General features: G+C 41.1%; 1 protein-coding gene across 1 annotated transcript in view; it reads left to right on the top strand.

The window, feature by feature from the left end:
- The window catches only part of DOK5 (docking protein 5), a 95,210-nt gene that overhangs the window by 50,164 nt on the left and 19,895 nt on the right, over nt 1–25,151 (top strand). Inside the window, exon 5 of the mRNA XM_004370223.1 lies at nt 2,665–2,800. Coding sequence (XP_004370280.1) covers nt 2,665–2,800 — 136 coding nt within the window. The remainder of the gene's footprint in view (nt 1–2,664; nt 2,801–25,151) is intronic.

Genomic DNA, 25,151 nt, shown 5'->3' with positions numbered 1-25,151 from the left:
TCATTTCATTGTTTCTGATCACAATATTTATTTAGAAATTTCAAATGTCATTAAAGGAAGGTTCTGTCAGTTAAAGGCAGAAAAAAAAAAAAAAATTGCCATCACGTCAATTTTGACTCATAGCAACCCTATAGGACAGAGTAGAACTGCTCCATAGGTTTTCCAAGGCTGTAATCTTTATGGAAGCGGACTACCACATCTTTCTCTCTTAGAGTGGCTGGTGGGTTCAAATGGCTGACATTTTGGTTAGCAGTGGAGTACTTAACCACTGCACCACCGGGCCTCCTGTCAAAGGCAGACATGAGTTAAAAGACTATTTTTCAAATAGTAGATCTTGCCAATTAGTGGGTCATAATATAGGTAGGTTGCCATGTGTCAGAACTGACTCGTCTGCAATAGATTTTTTCGTATAGATTGAACATTTCACCACCAGTATTAAAAAATAAAATAGAATAGAAAATGTTGCAAGTTATAAATGATAGACTAATAGACATACGGTATTTTTATGTGAATAACACACACCTTCTATGTTTGTTTGCCGGCTGTTCCCTCAAGGTATTTTCATAAGCACTGCTATGCCAATTTTTTTTAACCTGTTTCTGTAAAAAAATTAGCATAGAGCAGTTGGCAAACAAACATAGAAGGTGTGCATTATTTGTATAAAATACAGTAGACAGGCAGATATGCTGGGTCAGTCATAATATAAACTATTATTGACTGTGGGTTCAGTTACAAAAGCTTTAAAAGCCACTAGATTGTCAAGTTTGAGAAACACGGCTTCGGGGTTAATATTAATCAATCATCCTATAAGTGAGTAACAGGTATCTTCATCTTTTCTGGAATCAAAGTTGGCATATAAATAAATAAATAAATAATGACCTCAGCCCTAGGGGAAACAGAAAGCTACTTAGTCCTCATAAAAAAAAAATCCATCTGATGGATGAAAAGATGTGGGAAAAGCATAAGACCTTGTAGAATTAGGCACCAAGTAGTCTACTTAAGTTGGGTTGGTAATTGACATAAGGAGGAGATTCCAGTGAGGACTGAAACATTTCAGGAAATCTTCAGGAAGGAAACGGGACTTGAGTGGAAATACTTCGAATTTCAAGTTTTAGTTCTTCATTTGATTAGAACAGGGCTTTGAATGAACCCATTTGTCCCCTTGCTAAGCATATGCCTTTCTTTCCCCAGACATACTGAATCAGAATGTACATGTTAACAAGATCCCCAGGTGATTCTTATGTATGCATATACATTTTAACAAGATCTGCAGGTGATTCTTATGTATACATCTACATGAACTCTTATATATACATAGGAATCTCCTGGGGATCTTGTTAATATGTAAATTCTGATTCAGTATATCTGGGGTGGAAATACAGATTCTCAGCAGGGAGTTGAACTGGAATGAACTGGTTTGAAACCCTGGATTAGAATGACTTAATAATTAAAATCATGTGATTGACCTCATGAGCTAGTTCTTTAGATTAGCCTATTGAAAAAGCCATCATTTTCTTTGTGTGTGTGTCTTCTTCTTACCCAACTCACACGTGTGAAATTCAAACTAGACAAGTTTTTCCCAATCATGTAGGCCTGGCTGTATATGCAGAAAACTTCCATATGGCCATGGCGTGGGCCAACTGCAAAAAAGGAGATTAGGATAAATCTCTCATGTTATTATTGCATTCATTGCATGGACCAGGGGAGCTAAAGTAATTAACAGTGGTTTGGGATGAGAAATTTGCTTGGTTTCCATGTTGTGTTAAACAGTTCGTTAGATGTGTGCAAAACTCAAGCCCAGAGCCAGAATTCACATTTTCAGCAAGAGATTCTGAAGTGAAAGGAGTGGAATTGTGTCTTAGAATAATTTGATTCTTTAAACAACCAAACAAAGCCAACCAACTAACAAGCAAAGAAAACCCACCTCTTAACTTTACTGTTGACGTACAGATGTGTCAAAATGAGAACTTTCTCTAATACCCCTGCACATGATTTTGTCCAAGTTCTTGAAAAGTCTAGAATATATTTAGTAATCAAAAAGCATTCATTTGATTCTTATCTAATAGTGGGTGCCAGTCTCCCCTTATTAGTGTAACTCAGGCCTATTTTTTATGGTTCTAGATCTTACTCTTCACACTTGACGTTAATTATCAAACACATACAGCTTTCCTTGAAGAACGTCTCTTAGTCTACATGCATTAATTCACCACAGTCATGTGCACTAAAAAAAAAAAAAAAAAAATCTTAACTGCATTTGATCCATTAGACTGAGTAAAATTTGGCCGAGGATTTTCGAAATGAAAGAATCATTAAAGCCATTGTCAGTAAGGAAAGTTAGAGTACAATCTAAGAGGGACACAGAATTGTCCTCCGAAGAAACCTGGCTTTCTTAAAAAATTAAACTTCTACTTTGCTTTGTGATTCAAAGAAAGCATTCAGTGCTATGTTAGCTTAGAGTGATTGCATCCCTGCTCATATTCATAACAATTAGTTGGACACTTTGAACAAGTTAACGTTCTTTAGCAAATGTGAACAAGAAACCTAATCTCATTAACAAACAAAAAAAATGATGGCCACAGCCTCATGGAGAATGATCTAGGCTCTCAGCGCATTGGCTGTCTGGGACCTGGATTTTCAGAAGTTTTTTTGTTTTTGTTTTCACAGGATGTGTGAGACTGGTGAAGGGCTGTTTATCTTTCAAACACGAGACGGGGAGGCCATCTATCAGAAAGTCCACTCTGCTGCCCTGGCCATAGCCGAGCAGCATGATCGCTTGCTGCAGAGCATGAAGAATTCAATGGTACGTGTGAATGCCTTCCTTATGACCCAGTACAGACAGACCACTGCAGGATGCAATCGGGGCGTCTGTGCTGAAAAAGGTAGTCAGCACCTATTTGAGCAGATGGTTTCTTTACTCTATTTGGAATAAATGCCATCCTTGGAATGCCTGAAGTGGCCAATTGCTAATACCGTACCAGGGACAGATTACCCAGTAAGCAAGATATATACAGGCTTACTTGTGTTTACTTACTAACCTGTAGATTGTGCACTACAGATTAGTAAGTAAACACAAGTAAGACCGTGCGTACCTTGCTTACTGGCTAATCCACCCCAACCGTAACCATACATCCCTGATCGTTTATCTACGTTGTGATTCGAGCGTGTATCTCGCTTAAAATTGGTTTGGATGTATATAAACATCTATAGATGCTGCTATGTGGATTATTGACATGTGAATACGTATCACTTACATCAGAAGTTATCATCTTATATGTGAACAACAGCAAGCAAAACAGCAACACTCTGTGGGCCAAAAAGACATGTCTGCAGGCTACCTGCTACCCACAACCACGCATTTGCGATCTCTGATCGATAAACCTGCATCTTCATCGATGTATAAAGATGCCACAGACACAAACATACGTGAATGGACAGAAACACTTTTGGAACACCTACTGTCTGTTCACTGTATTGTGCTGGGTTCTGCGTGTTGCACAAACGATTATGATTCATGAGCTTCGTTTTTAAGGAGAGTAAATTCATGAAATCTGGAATGATTGCATAATACTTAAATAATGCAAATTATGCATTGTGGCTGCAAATGCATGCATATAACTGCGCATCTGGAAGGAAATATGCAAAATCAAAAAGAGCTGGGTTAGCATGGTAAGATTAGGGCAGTATGAACATTTATTATTAAAACATGTGGGGTGGTTGGGTTTAAAGGGCGAGGGCATACTAGTACTATGATGTGTTCCAAAGCAGCCCCAGCTTAACTCCAAACAACTTGTGCATACAGCACCCAGGGGTTTTAGAGCAAGGGTCAGCAAAACTTTCCTGTAAAGGGACAGGTAATAAATATTTTAGGCTTTGTGAGCTAATCTGGTCTTTGTCACAACTATTCAAGTCTGTCAGCATGGTATGAAAGCAACCAGAGATAACAGTTAATCAAATGGGCATAGCTGTGTTCCAGTAAAACTTGATTGATGGACACTGAAATTCAGATACGTAGTTTCACATGTCATGGAATATCATTCCTCTTTTAATTTTCCCCCAACCATTTGAAAATGTTAAAGCCATTTTTAGCTCGTGGGTTGTACTGGCAGTAGGTAGGATTTGGTTCGTGGGCCATAGTTTGCCAATCCCTGTTTGAAAGGAGCAGGAGTTCACTGGGAGCTGTTATGACCTGAGCATTCTTGAGAAAGTAGATCTGGGCTGGCAAACATCAGTACAGTTTTGGTGGTGGCGATGGTGGGTGTGCCCTGGAGTCCTGGCATAAATCAAGGGGTAGACGCAAGGACAAATTACCCAATCTGCAAGGTACGCACGGGTAAACCTGTGGGTACCTTGCTTACTGGTTAATCCGTCACTGGGTAGATGCAGATAAAACAGAGATCTATCCCAGTGCAATCAAACTGTGTTTAAGATCCCTTCCTGCCCATGGAGCCAGACCTGGTTCTACCACCAGCTCTGAAACTTCTAGCTTGGTGGAGGAGGGCAAAGTTCTTGATATCCCCCAGTTCCAGTTTGCTCTGTAAAGTGGGGAAGATAATAGTATTTATCTTAAAGTCTTCCTGTGAAGTTTAAGTGAGAAATTCACATAAGGCTTTCAGTACAGAGCTCATCATGTAGTAAGTTTCAGCCAGTGGTAACTATTATTATCACTGTTATTAATAGCTGAGCTGTCATTAGTATTGCTATTAATAGCAGAGCAGTCTTGTTGGTCTAGATGGATCCTAACAGTGCTGAAACTGGTGAAGCCGGCTGGAACAGGTGATTAGCCAGTAATGACTACATCCATTTCCATCTACAACTCATTCTTGGTTTTCTCTCTGAGTGTCTAAGCAGAGCAAACCTAAAGATAAGATTGAGAAGCAGCAGGGAATGACATAATTTGATAATTCTTTAGGGAATAAATCCACTACGGTAAGAAACAGTCATATTGACTATTTCCATGTTTCTAAAACAATCTGTCAGTATGTCACTGCACAACACAGGAAAACAAAGAACAAAGTAAGGGACCCATCATCCTGCCTCACAGGAATATACTCATTGCTGACTTGTGTTTATCTCTCCAGTCTGTGTGCATATAGAAAATAGAATTATTTTGGACACATTGCTTGTGACCAGCTTTTAACAAAACGTAACTTGGCATCAATGTATTTCCACATCAGTAAACATCATCTACAGAATATTTCATGGTTGTACAGTATTACGTTATGTGGATACTCCATGGATTTTTAAAACTATGCTTCAGCTCAATCTGTACTCATCAATGATTAGTTGTTTAGGGTAAATTCTTATAAATTGTTGAATTTATTGTTGAATTGTTGAATCAAAGGCAATGAACACTTTTAAGGTTTGTATTTTCTTTCCAAGTACTAACCCAGTTGCCATCGAGTCGATTCTAATTCATGGCGACCCCATGTGTGTCAGAGTAGTACTGTGCTCCATAGGGTTTTCAATGGCTGATTTTTCAGAAGTAGATCCTCAGGCCTTTCTTCCAAGTTGCCTCTGGGCAGACTTAACCTCCAACCTTTTGGTTAGCAGCCAAGCACATTAACTGTTTGAACCACGTAAGAACTCCTTTCCAAATACACTTTCAGAAAGACTTTTTAAACTAATGTAATCTCAGTGTCTATTTTCCCATATAGTCGCCAATTCTCGATATTGCAGTATTGATTTATATATAAATAGATACATAGATAGATGACAGATAGTTGTGAAGTAGAATTCAGATCACTTAAAATTTATAGGGCAATGCCACTGCAATGGAGTTGGGTAGCTTTCCATTAGATGCCTTTCCATAGCTGAAGGAGTTTTTCCAAGATTACCTTATCTGTAAAGCCATCGATTGGCATAAATTGTTTTGCGCTTGAAAGGCTGGTCCTGTGGGCACATGCTTTTCCATTTACAACCTCCTCATTATTTCCGCTAAAAATTAATCGGGTATATGAGCAATTTGTTCAGATCATTCCTTTGCAAATTTAACTAGAAAACAATGTCGTTTACGCTTAATTTGCTGTATGCTTAATGAGTTCTATAAAATGAATGGGATTTTAAGGCAACCTCATCCTGTTCTGGAAGAAATGAGTAAGCTTCAAAATGGGATCTGAGTCTCAAGGAAGTGAAGCTGGGGAATGTGAAAACCTTAACATCAGTGTACTTTAATCAGTCCCAAATCAGTGGAGAACAGAGAGACCATGTTAAAATAAAGCAAATGAAGACAACATTGCTGGCTCATCTTCCCTGGGTTATTTTGGGTCTTCGGGTAATCAGGAATGGAGTTATACCGAACAGGCTAGGTTCTTAACTCAGAGTTTCCTTCAGCACCCTGCTGGCTTCCTTCTCTGAGATGGCCAAGGTTGCAATTGGATAAAGATGGTGAAGCAACCTCTGGCCTCATTATTAGGAGGCCCTAATCCACTGTTGAGGAGCCCTGGTTAAGCTCTCGGCTGTTAACCGAAAGGTTGGTGGGTGGTGGTTCAAACCCATAAGCCACTCCACAGGAGAAAGATATGGCAGTCTGCTTCAGTAAAGATTACAGCCTCGGAAACCCTGTGGGGTAGTTCTACTCTGTCCTCTGGGGTTGCTATGAGACAGAACTGACTCCAAGCCAAAGAGTTTTTTAACCCACTGTTGGAGTTCCTGGGTGGCTACTAACCAAAAGGTTGGAGGTTCGAGTCCACACAGAGGTGCTTTGGAAGAAAGATCTGGTGATCTGCTTCAGAAAAACCAGCTATTGAAAGCCCTGTGGAGCACAGTTCTGCTCTAACATGTATGGGGTCGCCATGAGTTGGAATCGACTTGACAGAAACTTGTTTTGATTTTACCTATAAAATATTTTTCCTGCTTTAAGGTGTTTTGCCAGTAGTCTAATAGTGCCTTTTATTTATTTAACTTCCGCTATATGCCAGGCAGTTTAATAATATCAGCTGCTACCATTTATCAAGCCGCCTACTATTTGCTCTTTCTCTAATCGTCACAATAACTCGGTGACGTAGATGTACTGATTTGTTGTCACTCATTTCTTCATTCAAAGGTGTTTACTGAGGACCTCACAGCTCTATTATGAGCTAGGGGACAGTGTGGTAAATAGATATTCAAGGCCCATGCTCCCATGGGGCTTGCAGCAAGAGAAGGCATCATCCTTGACCCTTGACCTGGAAGGAGTTACTGCCCCTATCCTGTAGATGAGAACACTGAGCTCAGAAAAGTTACTTGCCTGCAGCCATAGAGCTCATTACTATAGGTTCAAGGATTGTAGGTTGCTTTTGTCTAGGTCCTAAACCTTTACCTCTGGCCATTCAGCCGCACTCCCTGAAAGGGTTTAGGAGCTAAAATTTCCTGTTATGTCCCCTCCGAGAACTTTCTTGGCATTTTCTTGCTGCTCTAAATACCCGAGTACCTTGCAGAAACGTCCATCAACTTACTGTGTATCTAAAAATAATCACTGTTAAAAGAAATCTCGCTTCTTTTGGTAGTTTTGGCAGCAGATAGCAATCTTATTTCTCTAATTCTTATTATTCTTCTTATACCTTTTAAATCCACTGTATTTCTACTTTTTGCTGGAAAAGGATGCTAGAAGGAAAGGACAAGCTGATGAATGAAGTAAGAAGGCAGGAGCTTGCTCGCAGCTGCTGTAGAACCAGCAGGGAGACTTTGCCGGGACAGCTCGGGTATTCCCTGGAGTAGCTAGCTATTTTTTGCCACCTTTGAGATCAGTGTCTATGACAAAGACTAATTTTGGAACAAGGAGTGGCAGCATGTGGGATGTTGCTCATTCCTGGACTGAGCTTGTCATGTTTAGAATTTCCTTCAAGCGGAGAGCCTCAAGGTGGAGACTGATGCCAATTCAGTTGGCTCTCTGGGGCTCAGGGTGACTCCTCACCCACACTCTGTAGTCCTCACTGCACATGGGTTTGAGTGAAACCTGAACTGCTCCTTAACCCGCACTTTTTTTGGTTGTTTCTTTAACTGATTGATCTACTTCCAAACTTAACTTTGTAAATAATGTTTGCTAATGAATTTGTGGAATTCAAGTGGCATTCTTCTATGATTCTTGAAACAAAATTAATTTATATTAAACCTAATTTTAAAAGAAATATGCTACACAGTCTTTTCTAATATATATTTTTTAAAAAACCAAAGCTGTTGCTGTTGAGTCAATTCTGACTCATAACGACCCTATAGGACAGAGCAGAACTGCCCCATAGTGTTTCCAAGGAGTGGCTGGTGGATTCGAACTGCTGACCTTTTGGATAGCAGCCAAACTCTTAACCACTGTGCCACTAGGCTCCCTTTAAACACAGAGGACATCAGAGAGAAAGTGGACTCAATTTCATTACTATACAGACACTGAAATAACCTTTGCAGGCTGGGGTTTTATTTGTAGAAATACCCTTCTCACAACACACTATTTTCCTCTGCCTCCACTTCCCACCCCCTGCCAAAAAAAAAAAAATCAGTTTTTGCCTTTTCTTCCATCCATTGTTTATGGGCTCTGGTTAGTTGGTTTAACTTACGAAGATTTTTAACGTACTGTTTATAGTGATTATTAGCTCCCCCCACAAACTAAACCATTTTTATGTGCTTGTATGTTAATTATCACTTAAAAACTTTCATCAAACACCTCGTTAAGCAATGCAGCAGGTCTTACAGAGAATATAAAACATTAAAAAAAATAATCTTGTATTCTTCCAGAAGCCTAACATTTAAATAATAAGTTATAATTAATAACCTTCCAAACCTGCAGCAGTGTAGTTCTGTATAGTTCTGCGAGTTTAATTTGCCAAGATCAATTTGTCTTTGTTCATCAAAATTGAATTCACAGATCTCTTTAACTGGCAGTGTTACTTCCAGGAATTCGCTCTACAGATTTACTAGCAGAAGCAAAGATGATGTGTACACAAATGTTTGTGGAGGGAGTCATTCCTTTGTTCCTACAATACACCCTTTAACAGCTATTTGCTGAGCCCTGTTCTCCACCAGGCACTGTACCAGGTGCTAGAGAAACAACCTTGAGGGAGATGAAGTTCCCCTACTCTTGTGGAGCTTATTGGTAATGATAGAAATCATTGGAAACTGCTTAAGTGTCCACTAAAAAGGGATTGATCAAATAAATTACAGTACATCATGTAACAGGAGTTATATGAAACAATTAAAGGGCATGAGGACAGTCATATTTAGGGACACCAAGCGTAGGCAAAGTAAGTGAATGAACATGCAGTGGAACAGCAAGCACAAGATGGCGTACAGGTGCTTCCGTAACACAGAAAATTAACTTCCGGCAGGTACAACTGTCCATGTTAATGTTGGTTACCTTTGGGGAACAAAACTGTACTTTGAGGATCTGGAAAGGGAAGTTTTATACACAGTAAACCTGTGAAAACTGGAACCTGTACAAGGCGGAAACCTGTCACAGAAGGAAAACTCAGATATTTTCCACTAAATACAGAGTGACAGGAAAGTGGTGACTGCGTCCTCTTGAAGGTGGCAAACCTGCGAGACCCGAAAAAACAAGGCAGTCCCGTCTAGTTCCAGCTCTCACAGGTTTCACGGTGCTACCTTTATGTCTTTCTCTTTTTAATTTTTGTTTAAAAACATGGCTGCATTATTATTTTTATAGTCACAGAAACAGTAGTTGAGCTTCTGGCATATGGCAAATCGAAGTGACGCAACTGGTCGGGGAGAGGGAGGGTTCTCCCCTGATGAAAACACAGAAATGCATGATAAAAGAGAAGGACTTTTAGAAACACGTGGTCGAGCTTCAGTGCTTGCCGTGGACATTTTAAGGTGCTGGAAACGTGGTCTCTGTCAAGGGGCAAGAATATCTTCAAGGTATTGGCCTGAGCAGAGTCTTAGGATAAGCAAGAGTTGGCTATATATATGCTGCTGATGGAGATGATAAAATAATGCCGACGTTTATTGAGAACTATTCCAATACATGGATTAACATTTAATCTTCAACGTGACCCTTTTAACGTGGGTGCTATTATCCCCACTTTATACTAAGGAATTTGAAGTGTGGGGCACACAGCTAGGAAGTAATGGAGGAAAGATTTAAATACAGATGGTCACTGGCTCCAGAGCCGCCACGTTGACCCCTACGCCATACTTTGTTCTTGTTGCTAGCTGCTGTCAGCTGACTGATGTCAACCTCATGCACAACACAACCTAACACTATCCTGTCCTGCACCATCCCCATGATTGGTTGCAGATTGGACCCTTGCGATCCATAGGATTTTCACTGGCCAATTTTGGAAGTAGATCACCAGGCCTTTCTTCCTAGTCCATCTTAGTCTGGAAGCTCTGCTGAAACCTGTTCAGCATCTTTGCAACACGCAAGCCTCCACTGAGGGGTGGTAGGTGGCTCCGCATGAGGTGCATTGGCCAAGAATCGAACCTGGGTCTCCTGCACGGAAGGCAAGAATTCTACCGCTGAACCACAATTGCCCCATAAGCTATACTTAGCTCAGCTAAAGTTACATTAACTAAGATAAGTCACAAAGCATTCGTCGTAAATTCTTTAGAAGTTAAAAGAAGCTGAATGGAATTAACCTACCTTTAGTAATAGACATTTAGAATAGATTAAACTGTTCAGTCAGACAGGATAGATGCAGATAAAACTCAAGTTTCTTTCTTAAATTGACGATGACTTCTTCCTTTGTATCAGGAAACAAATGTCATTTTCTGAGCACTTCATTTTCACCGTCTTATAGCAACACAAGAACTTGCAATGTGCAGTGGTGTATTTTAATAATCCCTTTCACTTGATTATTAAATGTTGTCCTACCTTATAAAATTCCTCTTCAGAGCTATAAGCTCCTGTAACTGTGTCGTGGTTGTTATTTTGCTCATGGCTACACCTCAGCAGCAGAAGGAAACAAAATGAGTGTTGCTAATAGGTTATAGCTTTGTCTATAAACTCCAATATTAATGTTCAAGACAGTGGCTCCATAATTTGGCAGCAAATCAACAGCAGGTCAGGACCTTCTTATCTGAAGACATTCTCATGAGAGCAGAGAATCCTGGGTGCTGTGTCTACTTGACCATTATGGGCAAAGAGGATGGAGATAGGAATGATAATGAGGATGAGAGATGAATGGAATCAATTCATTGCAGTTTTTAATCAACTTTGAGAAGTTAGGAAAAAGTTGAGCCATCTACACCAGGGCTCAGCAAACATTTTCTGTAAAGGACCAGATGATAAATATTTTCAATTCTGTGGGCCGCACATATGGTCTCTGCTGCTGCTGATGTTGTCTCTCTTCCCTCCCTCCCTTCTTCTCTTCCTCTTCCTCCTCCTTCTTCTTTCTCTTCGCCTTGATTTTCCTCCCCTTCCACTTCACCTTAAAAATGTAAAAGCCATTTTTAGCTCCAGACCATACAACAACAGGCCAGCAGGATATGGCGGCAGGTTGTAATAGGCTGATCCCTGCTCTCTACCCCGGTTCTTAAACATTAGATGCAAGTGTGCATGTATAGCCAGCCTGCCTCCTCTAAGCCATGTGGATTCACTTTTTCTTCTACCAGTTCACAGAAGACAAAAGCTATAATTCCAAATATCTATCAATACAATCAGAAGCTATTTATGATTTTAACCAGAATCAATCATTTTTAGGAATAACATATAGACAACATTGACAAGGGGTACCAGCTTGTGGTTACCGTAGCAGACATATGCTTCTCCTGACAGGGCTCTTTTTTTCATGGTCTTACAGTGTCAGGCATGAGCAGCCTCAATCCCAAGATGCAGCACAGAGTGGCATCCAGATGAACCAGCATGACTGTCACAGACTATGAAGGTTTCAACATGTCGGGGCCATCCAGTTGATAGTTTCTGCAGAACTGGAAATTGACCACTTAATAGGCTCCTGTCCAAGTGTTGATTGACCTGTCCAAGCATGAAATACAGGTCCTTCTCTGTTATGTAACTAGCAAAGGGGAGGGCTAAGATCATCTATTGGCTCAACTTCAGGCAGCAGGGAGACATTGGCCGATGTCTTAAACGGCCAGATCAGGGAAAAGGAGTTAAGAGTACCAAAGATTGCAGGGCACGTATTGAAGGTGGCATGCACAGGCCACAACCACTTTACTTTTTGTTTGGGCTACAAGGTATTGCCTCAGATAATATTTGAAAAAAAAAATTAGATTAGTATTTAACATTTAAAATGAGATATTTCATATAATATATAGATTTCTATCGTTAGAAAAACGGGAATATTTGATAATGCTAGGTCTGCCTACAATTGAATAGCAACTGCTGTTTTGAGAAGGTGAATGCTCTTCATTTTTTTTTGTAATTCTTGTTCTCTCTGGCTTTACTCATTTATGCCACCTGCATGACCCACGTAAGCCTTCTAATTTGCATCCTAAAGGAATCTGGGTGGCGCAAGTGATTTTCACTTGACTACTAACCTAAAGGTTGGCAGTTTGAACCCACCCAGCAGAGCCATGGAAAAAACACCTGGAGATCTGCTTCCATAAAGTTTACAGCCAAGCACACCCTATAAAGCAGTTCTACTCTGTAACCACCTGGAGTCGCCATAGTTGGAGTTGACTCAATGGTAACAGGTTTGTTTTGTTTTGGTTTGGCTTAGGGTAACCACGCATACCTTCCTTGCCCTTTATATTTTTGCCAAGACATTTATTTCCATGATATCTTTTTTCTTCATTGAAGATTATGGTCATTTCCTTGGTAGCAAAAGCTGACTCTTACTGGGGAAAATGTCAAGTGAGTGTGCATCTAAGAGGTTATGATGGAAAATGCCAAATGTGTGTGTGTGTAAGTGTGAGTGCACTCAGTGACTGAAACGAGCCTGGTGGTCTGCTATAGCAGAGTAAACTGGGCATTTTCAGTCAACAAAGTAAAAACAGTGTGGCGGGCTTTTAAAGGCTCTGCCAGGTATGATTGGAAAGATAACCTTATATCATTTTTTCCAAGTTGGGTAACTTTTGGAAATCCTGAGGATGTAGTGGTTAATATCTGCGGCTGCTAACCAACAGGCTGGCAGTTTGAATCCGCCAGGTGCTCCTTGGAGACCCTATGGGGCAGTTGTACTCTGTCCTACAGGGTCACTATGAGTCAGAATCAACTCGATGGCAGTGGGCTTTTTGGTTTGTTCAGGTCACTTTTGAGAGTGAAAGTTGGCTTTATTAAGAGCAAGACTGGCCACGTAATTTGTGGGGCTCAGTACAAAATGAAGATGTAGGGCCCCGTGTTGAAAATTATTAAGAATTTCAAGATGGCAACAGCAGAGCATCAAACCAAGCATGAGGCCTTCTGAGTGTAGTGCCCTGTGTGACTGCACGTGCTGCGTGCCTATGAAACCAGCCCTGGTAAAGAGTTATGCCTGGGTAACAAGTGTAAACAGGATGCAGCCAGGCAAACTGGAATGCATAGTCACCCTAAACCAGCGGTTCTCAATGGGTAGTCATTTCACCTCTCAGAGGGCATCTGGAGTCATTTTTGGTTGTCTAAACTAGGGAGTGAGGGTGCCACTGGCACCTAGTGGGTAGAGGCTAGGGGTGCTGCTAAGTATTCTCCAATGTACAGGACCCTCTGACAAATAATTATCTGATCCAAAATGTCAACAGTGTAGAGGTTGGGAAACCCTGTTCTAAATGTGGATATTCTGCTTGAACACTGGGCCAGAATTTGATGAGTCAGTGTGTCTGGGATTGAATGTCGTTTATGAGCTATGAAACTTGACCTCTTTTTCCCTGTTCACTTCATATGTAATATGAGGTGAAAATCATAACATCCGTTCCTTGTGTTTTTGTGTGGTTCACATGGGCTAGTGCATGTAAGGCACCTAGAAGAGTGTCTAGCACAAAGTAAGATTCAACCAATGTGAGCTATTATAATGATTACCTTTCCACTAACCATGATTGGTGTGGGGTGGCCCAGGAGAGAGAGATATCACCTTGAAGCAATGGGGATATAACAGGCAACACCAGGAATTTGGGTGGTGGGACTGAGCACTATTGTTTCCTTAAGAAACTGATGGGGTTATATGCAGTATTAAAGAATGGAGCCAGGATGACGTCATCAAATTCAGTTAAAGGCTCTGCCTTCTGTGTAAGGCAACTGGAGGGCTTAGCACTCAGCAAGAGCATCACAATATACACAGCCAGAGTCTGTTATACCTGCTCTGCAGAGCAAAGCAAAGTGAAACGATAAAGGAAAGTACAACACACATATGTGATGTGGGCAAGTCTGCCCACCATTCCACGCGGTGAACTTAAGCCTGGAGCTAGGATAAGACAGGAAACACGGATCACCCCTTCACTCAGCTGGTCTCAGTTCTGTCTGCTTATAAAGCTGACCTCCAAGTAAAGAGCCACTCTATTCTAGGGTGTAAACCTCCATAGGGTAGGGCCTAAACCTCATTTATCTATAATAAGCTCAGTGTCCTGCACAAGGACTTAATAAATGTCTCTTGGATGAATAAAATGGGAATCAAAGAAGTTATCTTATGAGCACAGAGAAAAAGAAAAATGAAGCCAGAATTCCAAGTCCAACCCATTCTAAGGTCCAAGTCCCAAGCAAGTCAGCTTTAAGAGACCTTGAAGAACTCACCCTTAAGGTTATCTATCTCAGTGTACAGGTGGGTAGAGGATTCTCTTTGGAAGGAGGCATAAAAAGTTTCCAGAAGCAAAGGGAGCAGTGATTTTGTTTCATGCATGTGGCTGAGTATTCAGATGGCTCTGAATAAATGGATGCAAATCGCTCTCATCCCCCATGAAAATAACCATTTAAGTGTATCTGGTGCTCAGCAAAATTCTGCACTTGGGAATTTGGCCCCAAATGGTCGATTTCACAACAGTCTGGTTTGTCAGAGCTGCTGGCAACAATGGGGGCATTGTTTGCGCCAGAGTTCTGCTCACCGAGTAGTGCTTCTCTGCTGCGTGTTTTCCGTCGCAGGAAAGCAATCTTGCTCTCCTACCCACTTTTTTCTTTTTCTTTTTGTAACATTCAAGAAGGAAACCTCTGCTCACTCTATTTGCTTGACAATTCAGTCATGTTCTGTGAGATCTCAGTAACGTTTTGATGATAGGAATACCCATCACTTTTTCTGCAAATGTCAGAAGAAGGGAGAGGAGTTGGAGAAAGAAAAGACAGCCCCTTGGGTGGTTCATGCCAAACTTTTGTCAGGCCTGGGAATCAGGAGTAGGTGGCCCATGAGAACAGCCCTTGGGACTGTGGGGGGCCATGGGCCTGGTAGTGGTTGTAACGTCCTACGCTTCAGGATGGTGGAGGTGTTTCCATCTTTCTGCAGCATAGACATTTGGCCAGTTGCCATTTTACTGAGCTTTGGAAATAAAATTCAGGTGCCTTTTATCATTATGAACAGAAAAGATATGATGAACCCATCCTTTAAGGTCTTTATAATGTCTTCAATCATTTCCGTGAGAAATATGCAGCGTTATGTTATGAACTTGAGGTCTGGAATAAGAGGCCTGGCTGGGCATCTTCACCAGCTCTATGTCCTTGGGTAAGTTACTTCACCGCCCTGAAATTTGTTCCCCTATCTATAGTGAAGATTACGTCACTTTGATGATTAAGGTGGGCCTAAACCAAGCCATGGTATTTTCGATCGCCTTATTTGCATGCGAAAGCTGGACAATGAAAAAGAAGACCGAAGAATTGATGCATTCAAATTGTGGTGCTGGCAAAGAACATTGAATATACCGTGGACTGCCAGAAGAACAAATAAATCTGTCTTGGAAGAAGTACAGCCAGAATGCTCCTTAGAAGCAAGGATAGTGAGACTTCGTCTTACACTGGACACGATTAGGAGGGACCAGCTGCTGGAGAAAGACATAATGCTTGGTATAATAAAGGGTCAGCAAAAAAAAGAAGAGGAAGACTCTTAATGAGATGGATTGACACAGTGGCTGCAGTGACAGGCTCAAACATAGCAATGGTTGTGAGGCTGGCACAGGGCTGGGTGGGCAGCATTTCATTTTGTTATACACAAGGTCACTATGAGTTAGAGCACATGTGACAACACCTAACAACAACAACAACAATATTCACACATGAGGACACCGGTGGTTCAGTAGTGGAATTCTAGTCTTCCATGCAGGAGACCAAGGTTTGAATCCCAGCCAGTGCTTCTCATGTGCAGCCACTACCCATCTGTCAGTGGAGGCTTGTATGTTGCTATGATGCTGAACAAGTTTCGGTGATGCCTCCAGACTAAGACGGACTATAAAGAAAGGCCTGGTGATCCACTTCTGAAAATCAGCCAGTGAACTACCTATAGATCACAATGGTTCAATCCACAACTCATCACGGGGATGGCGCAGGACCAGGCAGCATTTTGTTCTGTTGTGCATGGGGTCTCCTTGCGTTGAGGACCAACTTGATGGCAGCTAACAGTAACACCACCATATTAGTACATAACTTGCCAGGTGAGATAAGGCAAGCAATTTTTTGGCACAGTTCCTAGAACCTACTAAATACAAAAGCTACCTGAGCTATTATAATTATTGATTTATAGTTACAGGATAAAATGGCAATGGGAAGACAGATAATAGAGTTTTCTTATTGACATTAATGATTCATACACTTCGTAAGTCAGTTAACCTATCAATGGTTCAGTCACTCGGCCACTTTTTATTAAATACCTACTGTGTGCCACCATCATGCATCTGTCAGTTTGTCCTGCTTGGGTGGCTTGTGTGTTGCTGTGATACTGGAAGCTTTGCCACCAGTATTTCAAATACCAGCAGGATCACCCTTCGTGGATAAGTTTCAGCGGAGCTTCCAGACTCAGACAGACTAGGAAGAAGGATGTGGCAGTTTACTTCTGAAAAAATTTGCCAGTGAAAACCTTATAAATAGCAGCAGAACATTGTCTGATATAGTGCAGGAAGATTAGCCCCTCAGGTTGGAAGGCACTCAAATTATGACTGGGGAAGCTGCCTCCTCAAAGTAGAGTCGACTTTAGTGAAGTGGATGGAGTTAAGCTTTTGGGACCTTCATTGGCTGCTGTGGCAGGACTCAAAATGGGAAGAAACAACTGCAAATATCCACTAATAATTAGAATGTGGAATGCATGAAGTATGAATCTAGGAAACTTGGAGCTCATCAAAAATGAAAAGGAAGGCATAAAGATAAATATCCTAGGCATTAGTGAACTGAAATGGACTGGTATTGGCCATTTTGAATCAGACAATCATATGGTCTACTATGCCAGGAATGACATATCAAAGAGGAATAGCATCACATTCATTGTCAAAAAGAACATTTCAAGATCTGTCCTGAAGTACAACACTGTCAGTGATGGGATAATATCCATATGCCTACAAGGAAGACCAATTACTATGATATTATTCAAATTTACGCACCAACCACTAATGCCAAACATGAGGAAATTGAAGATATTTACCAACTTCTGCGGCCTGAAATTGATCAAACATGCAATCAAGATGCATTAATAATTACTGGTGATTGGAATGTGAAAGTTGGAAACCAAGAAGAAGGATCAGTAGCTGGAAAATATGGCCTTGGTGATAGAAACAACGCTGGAAATCGCATGGTAGAATTTTGAAAGACCAAGGACTTCTTCATTAAAAATACCTCTCTTCAACAAAGTAAACAGTTACTGTACATGTGGACCTCAAAAGATGGAAAACACAGGAATTGTCTCAGCTACATCTGTGGAAAGAGGCAATGGAAAAGCTTGATATCATCAGTCAGAACAAGGCCAGGGGCAGACTGTGGAACAGACCATCAGTTGCTTACATGCAAGTTCGAGATGAAGCTGAAGAAAATTAAAACAAGTCCATGAGAGCCAAAATACGAACTTGAGTATATTCCACCTGAATTTGGAGACCATCTCAAGAATAGATTTGTTGCACTGAACACTAATGACCAAAGACCAGACAAGTGGTGGAGTGACATCAAGGACATCATACATGAAGAAAGCAAAAAGGTCATTAAAAAGACAGGGAAGAAAAGAAAAAACCAAAATGGATGTCAAAAGAGACTCTGACACTTGCTCTAGAAAGCAGAGTAGCTCAAGCAAATGGAAGAAATGATGAAGTAAAAGAGCTGAACAGAAGATTTCAAAGTGTGGCTCAAGAAGACAAAGTAAAATATTATAATGAAATGTGCAAAGACCTGGAGTTAGAAAACCAAAAGGGAAGAATGTGTTTGGCATTTCTCAACCTGAAAGAACTAAAGAAAAAAAATCAAGCCTTGAGTCACAATTTTGAATAATTCTATGGGCAAAATATTGATTGATGCTGGGAGCATCAAAAGCGGATGGAAGGGACACATAGAGTCACAGTATCAAAAAGTATTGGTCGACATTCAACCATTTCAGGAGGTAGCATATGATCAAGAACCGATGTTATTGAAGGAAGAAGTCCAAGCTGCACTGAAGGCATTGGTAAAAAAACAAAGCTCCAGGAATTGATGGAATACCAATTGAGATGCTTCAACAAACGGATGCAGCACTGAAAGTGCTCAGTTGTCTATGCCAAGAAATTTGGAAGACAGCTACCTGGCCAACCCACTGGATGCGATCTATATTCGTGCCCATTCCAAAGAAAGGTGATCCAACAGAATGCAGAAATTATTGAACAATATCACTAATATCACCCACAAATAAAATTTTGCTGAAGATCATTCAAAAGCGGTTGCAGGAGTACATCAAAAGGGAACTGCCGGAAGTTCAAGCCGGATTCAGAAGAAAACATGGAATGAGAGGCATCATTGCTGATGTCAGATGAATCTTGGCTGAAAGCAGAGAATACCAGAAAGATATTTACCTGTGTTTTATTGACTATGCAAAGGCATTCGACTGTGTGGATCATAACAAATTACGGATAACATTGTGAAGAATGGGAATTCCGGAACACTTAATTGTGTTCATGTGGAACATGTACATAGACCAAGAGGTAGTCGTTTGAACAGAGCAAGGGGATACTGCGTGGTTTAAAATCAAGAAAGATGTGTGTCTGGGTTGCATCCTTTCACCATACTTACTCAATCTGTATGCTGAGCAGATAATCAGAGAAGCTGGACTACATGAAGAAGACTGTGGCATCAGGATTAGAGGAAAACTCATTAACAACCTGTGATATGCAGATGACACAACCTTGCTGAAAGCGAAGAGGATTTGAAGCACTTACTGATGAAGATTAAAGATTACAGCCTTTAGTAGGGATTATACCTCTACATAAAGAAAACAAAAGTCCTCACAACTGGACCAATAAGAAGATTGGAGAAAAGACTGATGTTGTCAAGGATTTCATTTTACTTGGATCCACAATCAATGCCCATGGAAGCAGCAGTCAGGAAATCAGACGATGTAGTGCATTGGGCAAATCTGCTGCAAAAGACCTCTTTAAAGTGTTAAAAAGCAAAGATGTCATTTTGAGGACTAAGATGCACCTGACCCAAGCCATGGTATTTTCAATCACCTCATATGCATGCAAAAGCTGGACAATGAATAAGGAAGACTGAAGAAGAATTGATGCCTTTGAATTACGATGTTGGTGAAGAATATTAAATATACTATGGACTGCCAGAAGGGTGAACAAGTCTGTCTTGGAAGAAATACAGCCAGAGTGCTCCTTGGAAACAAGGATGGTGGGACTTCGTCTCATGTAGTTTGGACATGTTATCATGAGGAACCAGTCCCTGGAGAAGGACATCATGCTTAGTAAAGTAGAGGGGCAGCGAAAAAGAGGAAGAACCTCGATGAGATGGATTGACACAACGGCTGCAACAATGGGTTCAAACATAACAAGGATTGTTAGGGTGGCGCAGGACCAGGCAATGTTTCTTTCTGTTGTACATAGGGTTACTATGAGTCGGAACCAACTCGACGGTACCTAACAACAACAATGACAACACTGCGTGCTAGGAATCATGCCAGGCGAGGGTACAGGAGCACATACAAGAAATCTCCTCAACTCTGAGGAAGGAGGGCTCTGCTTGGAAGAGGGTCTGCTGTCTTGTTAATAAACAAGTGTCATTGTAGGGGCAGAGAGCACTGTGACAAAAGTGGACTTTAAACTAGCTCTCTGGCATGGACCATAAAATCCAGAGTGCAGAGGGACTTCATTTCATTCGTTTAAAAATTTCCAGCATTTAGGGAGGTGCATGCCTTACAAATGGTACCCATAGTATGTAAGTGGATGGGATGAGTGAATGAATGAACCAAAGAAGAATGCAGAATTGGTGGAAGGGGGCAAGATAAAGGGCAGAGTTGCTAGGTAGGGAGAGTATAAGCAGAAACCGTGTCAGGAGGCACCTACTAATTGAGGGCTAATGAGAGTGGGAAGCCTGCTCCAGCTGGCTCTGCGCTGAGAGTTTGCTGCTTTATGTTGCTTAATTTTCACAAGTATGCTTGGAGAGAGGGACGGGTTTTTGAATCTTATCTAATTTATTTTTACAAAAACACACATATGCAAAATTTAACTAAATACAAAAATATGATTCTATAGATGATTAGTGTTGTGTTTTTTCTTTTCATTATTTCTTTGTTTGCATTTCTGTTCTCCTCCTCTCCCTTCAGCAGCAACTCCCAAACCTTGTTAAGTAGGTTGTGTGTATTTTTCCATAGTTTCCCTTTGGACACATTTAATCCTATACAGACTGATCGATATCTGTATATCTACATATGAAGACACGCACACACACATACACATAAGACGTGTGGATTTTTGTCTTTGTTTACCAAATCATGATTATACATGTCTAAAACTATATCCGGGTTTTCTCACTCAACAGTAAATACCAAGCGCATATTTTCAAGTCGTGTGGTATATATCTAAAATAGGCACTGGTAACCTACAGCCATGGGCCAAATCTGGTCCATGCCTATTTCTAAAAAAAGTTATCTTGAAACACATGCATATTCATTTACATATTGTCTATGGTTGCTTTCCCATTTCAATCGCAAAGTGAATTATTTACGATAGAAACCATATGGCTGAAAAGCCTAAAATATTCACTATGGGGCCCTGCAGTGAAATGGGTTTCTCTTTACATATGGCCTTTCTGCCCTGGGTTTATAGTTGTGCCAAGATGATTTACTAGGCCACCAACTTGCAAAGATATTGTACAGTTTACTATGCAAATACGGTACGTAAAATCCTTGCAGGGATTGGTTAATTATTATGCAGAATAGGTGACTGTGGTCTACCAAGTGGATTGGTCAGTTTGTGGTCTTGGTGGAAGAAGTAGGCTTATAAAAGGCCCAGCCCCACAGAGGTTGACGGGGGACCTCACTACCATGAAGAGGAAGAACCTAATATTTTGTTTCTTTTGCTACAATAAACATCCTTGTACACATGTTCTTACATATTGTTAACTTTATTTAACTGAGGCTAACTCAGAAATCGGATTGCTGAATTAAAGGTTATCAGTATTTTTAATTTAAATAGTGGTACCATGTTGCCTTGCACAATGCTGGCATCACTTGGCATATTACCGATACTGTTATTAGGTCCATTTTGTGAGGAGGAAACTGGGGCTAAAGGGCTCACAATTAGTAACTGAAGAGTCAGGATAAGAACTGCTAGTTTGTCTGAACAGAAAGCCCCAGATTATGAACTTCGTAGGAACTAAAAGGAAGAACAAATCTGGGGGAGTTCAAGGAGGCAGAAAAACAGAGAGCACCTAGGGCCGGAGCGTCAGTGTGGCCGTGGTCCAGGCAAGGGTGATAGGCAGGGGGAAAGGAAAAGACTGGGTCAGGGACAGTGGTCCTCAAACGGGGCTGCACATCAGCAGCACCTGGAGGGCTCCTTAAGCACAGATGGCTAGGCTGCACCCCAGAGTCCCTCAGCAGGTCTGGCTGGGGCGTGAAAGTCTGCATTTTTAACAAGTTCTCAGGGGAGGCTGATGTTGCTGGTGCAAGGACCACGTGTTGAGAGAACTACGCTCTAGACAGAATCTGAGAATCTGGCTCTTTGGTCCCTGGAGAAAAGGATGTTTGCTGTCAAGAAGTGTGGCTGTGAAAAAAGATGACAAGGGACAGAGAAGGGATTAGAGAGAGCACACAGCATGGGGATGCGCTTTGATGTCCTTTACGTGTACTTCAATTCACAGGTGACAGTCATGCCGATCACGCGGCAAACACACCATTGTGCCCTGGACAGAAGTTTCAGCTCAGGCACAATTTCCTAACTGCCTAGCAATCGGTGGACTTTACTCAGTCTGTACTGGTTAAAGTCTTCACTGGTTAAAGCCAACAACAACAATACATATTTATGAGTAATGCAGGTTTTGGGGTTCCATGCATCTGGATGAGCTGTTGCTCTCTCTCCTTGGAGAAGACCAGATTCTTTTAACTCATCCTTCTTCATGTAACACAAAGGGGACGGCCCCTCCCCAGAGGGTGGAGGGAAGGGTGGGCAGAGAGCCAGAGCTTCAAGAGTGATTGACTCACGTCACCCAGCATGTGGTCGCCCCCCGATGGGTACAATACCTGTTGTTCAACAGTGTTTGCATCTCTGTTCCTGAGGAATTGGTTACTGCCACTTAGCGTAGCAATTAGCATTTTCAGCAGTTTGTATGGATTAAATGAACCTGCTTCATCAAGCAGAAAGACCCCCGAAGAATGCGGCAAATGTTGTCATCTCAGTAAATTACGGCCAGCACCAAACCACGCGAGATGCATTTGAGAGAACTTTCAGAGGGGGTTTGAGAAACCTCAGAAATATAGACTTGTCAGACTTAGTAAATAGATAGCATGCTTCATAAACACATGCTTTATTTTTAAGGTCTTAACAAAATTATCATTTAAGCCTGTTCTCTTTGAAGGGAGACATTTGGTCTAGATTTTGTAGGAATAAACCTAACATTTTAAGACTTGATTCAAAACATATTTAGTATTCATGAGCTATTTGGAATATTTCTTTCTGGTTACCGAAAAAAACCAAACTAAACCCATTGCCGTCAAGTCGATTCCGACTCATAGCGACCCTGTAGGACGGAGTAGAACTACCCCATAGGGTTTCCAAGGGGCGGCTGGTGGATTTGAACTGCCAGCCAACCTTTCGGTTAGCAGCCGAGCTCTTAACCACTGTACCACCAGGGCTTGTCTTTCTGGTTAGGGACTTGAAATTATGTTTGGGCTTCTCTGAGAACTCTTTTCTTCTTTTAACTTCCCCTCGTTTTTGTTTTCTCATCAGTGTCATTTGAGGGAGTTAGGGTTGGGAGGAGCATCAAACTACAGCACATGACGCGCGGAGATATTTTCTGTTTACAGGCTTGGTCTTGGAGAGTGGTATACGTACCTATATGCTGTGGTTGCTGTTGTTGGGTGCCATTGAGTCGATTCTGACTCTTGGCAACCCAACTGGCAACCCAACAGGATAGAGTAGAAATGCCCCCATACGGTTTCCAAGGCTGTAATCTTTATGGGAGCAGATCACCAGGTCTTTCTCTCTCAAAGCTGCTGAGAGGGTTCGACCCTCTGGCCTTTTGGTTAGTAACCAAGTGTGTGACATTTGCACTAGCAGGTCTCCTACTTACCTATATACCTCAGTACTTTTCTTCATGATTATGAAATTCTTTAGTAAATAGAATGATGTGCAAAATAAATAAAGTAGGTGCAGAAAAAGGATGGAATATGACCATCCTTAAACATGACGTTGTAGAAGCAGTATTTAGGAATGTTAGCATATGCTCTTAATACAAGCCCTGGTGGCGCAGTAGTTAAGAGCTCAGCTGCTCATTAAAAGGTCAGCCGTTCAAATCCACCAGCTGCTCCTTGGAAATACTATGACGCAGTTCTACACTGTCCTATAGGGTCAGTTCATAATATAGTAAATGACAAAAAGAGCAGAGCAAAACAACGTACACACTGTCATCTGATCTGTGTAAAATATACATTATGTATGCCACCCAAGATACAGCTATTGTTCTGTACTCATCTGGAGCAAGAGGGAAAGAACAGAACCCAAGACTCAAAGAAGAAACCAGCCTACAGGACCACCCACTGGCTTTCATCCTATCAGACATTTTAAATAATCTGCATAGCACTTTCTACTATCTGATTACTTTTTTTTTATCTGATTACTTTTTAGTAACAGCTTTATTGAGATATAATTCACATTCCAGCCTATCCCTAGGCTGGGTTAGAAAGAGACATACCTGCATCACTGCTTTTTAGGAGAAAAGTTCAAGTCTTGAAGTACAAGGAGGTATTTGGTTTTGTTGGTTAATAATATTTATTGTGTTTTCAGTGACGGTTTAGGTTCCCATTCAACAACTGCTCCACAAATTGTTCAGTGACATTGGTTACATTCTTCACAATGCATGAACATTCTCATTATTTCCATTCTGGTTGTTTTGTTTTCATGAATCTAGTTTCCCTGCTCCCTTACCATCTCATCTTTGTTTTAAAGTAATTGTTGACTGTTTGTCTCATAGATGATTTTTTAAAGGAGCACAGTACTCATAGGTGATATTCTTTTATTTTGTGAGCCAATCTGTTATTTAGCTACAAGGTGACTTTAGAGGCTAGTTTCAGTTCAAAGTTTGATGAGTATAGGTTTGAAGAGTATCTCAGCGCAATAGTCTCAGGGAGTCCTCCAGTCTCAACCAGTCCAATAAGTCTGGACTTTTTAAGAATTTGAGGTTCTGTTCCACAGTGACATCACTAGGGTTGGTGTCACCCAGTGTGGTAACTTATAGTGTCACCTCCACCATGGACCTACTCCTGTACCAGACCATACAGAATCCTTAGTAATGTTTTTTGTACTAGTATTACTCGTAAATCGTAATTCCTATATATCACTCCTTCTTTTCATTTAATTACTACTTCATTTTCAAAAACGTTATTGATATAGATTCACAAATATTAATTACTTTCTAGGAGCTGAGGATATAGCAGTGAATAAAACAAATAACTAAATTCTCTTCTAGTTCTCGGTTAAGCACTTGGCAGCTAACTGAAAGATTGGTGGTTTGAGCCCACCCAGCGGCTCCAGGGGAGAAAGACCTGGTGATCTGCTTCCATAAAGATTGCAGTCAACCAGACAAAGCCCTATGGGACAGTTCTACTCTGTTACATGGGGTGGCTATGAATCAGAATCAACTCGATGGCACCCAACAACAACTTCTAGAATTCTGTGATTTTTAGTGAATACTATTATAATCAGAGCCCTAGTGGTAC

The sequence above is a fragment of the Trichechus manatus genome, unplaced genomic scaffold (assembly GCF_000243295.1).
Source record: "Trichechus manatus latirostris isolate Lorelei unplaced genomic scaffold, TriManLat1.0 scaffold00008, whole genome shotgun sequence".
Lineage (NCBI taxonomy): Eukaryota > Metazoa > Chordata > Mammalia > Sirenia > Trichechidae > Trichechus > Trichechus manatus.
Note: the sequence above shows the minus strand (reverse complement) of the source record. Positions and strands in the feature narration are given on the sequence as shown.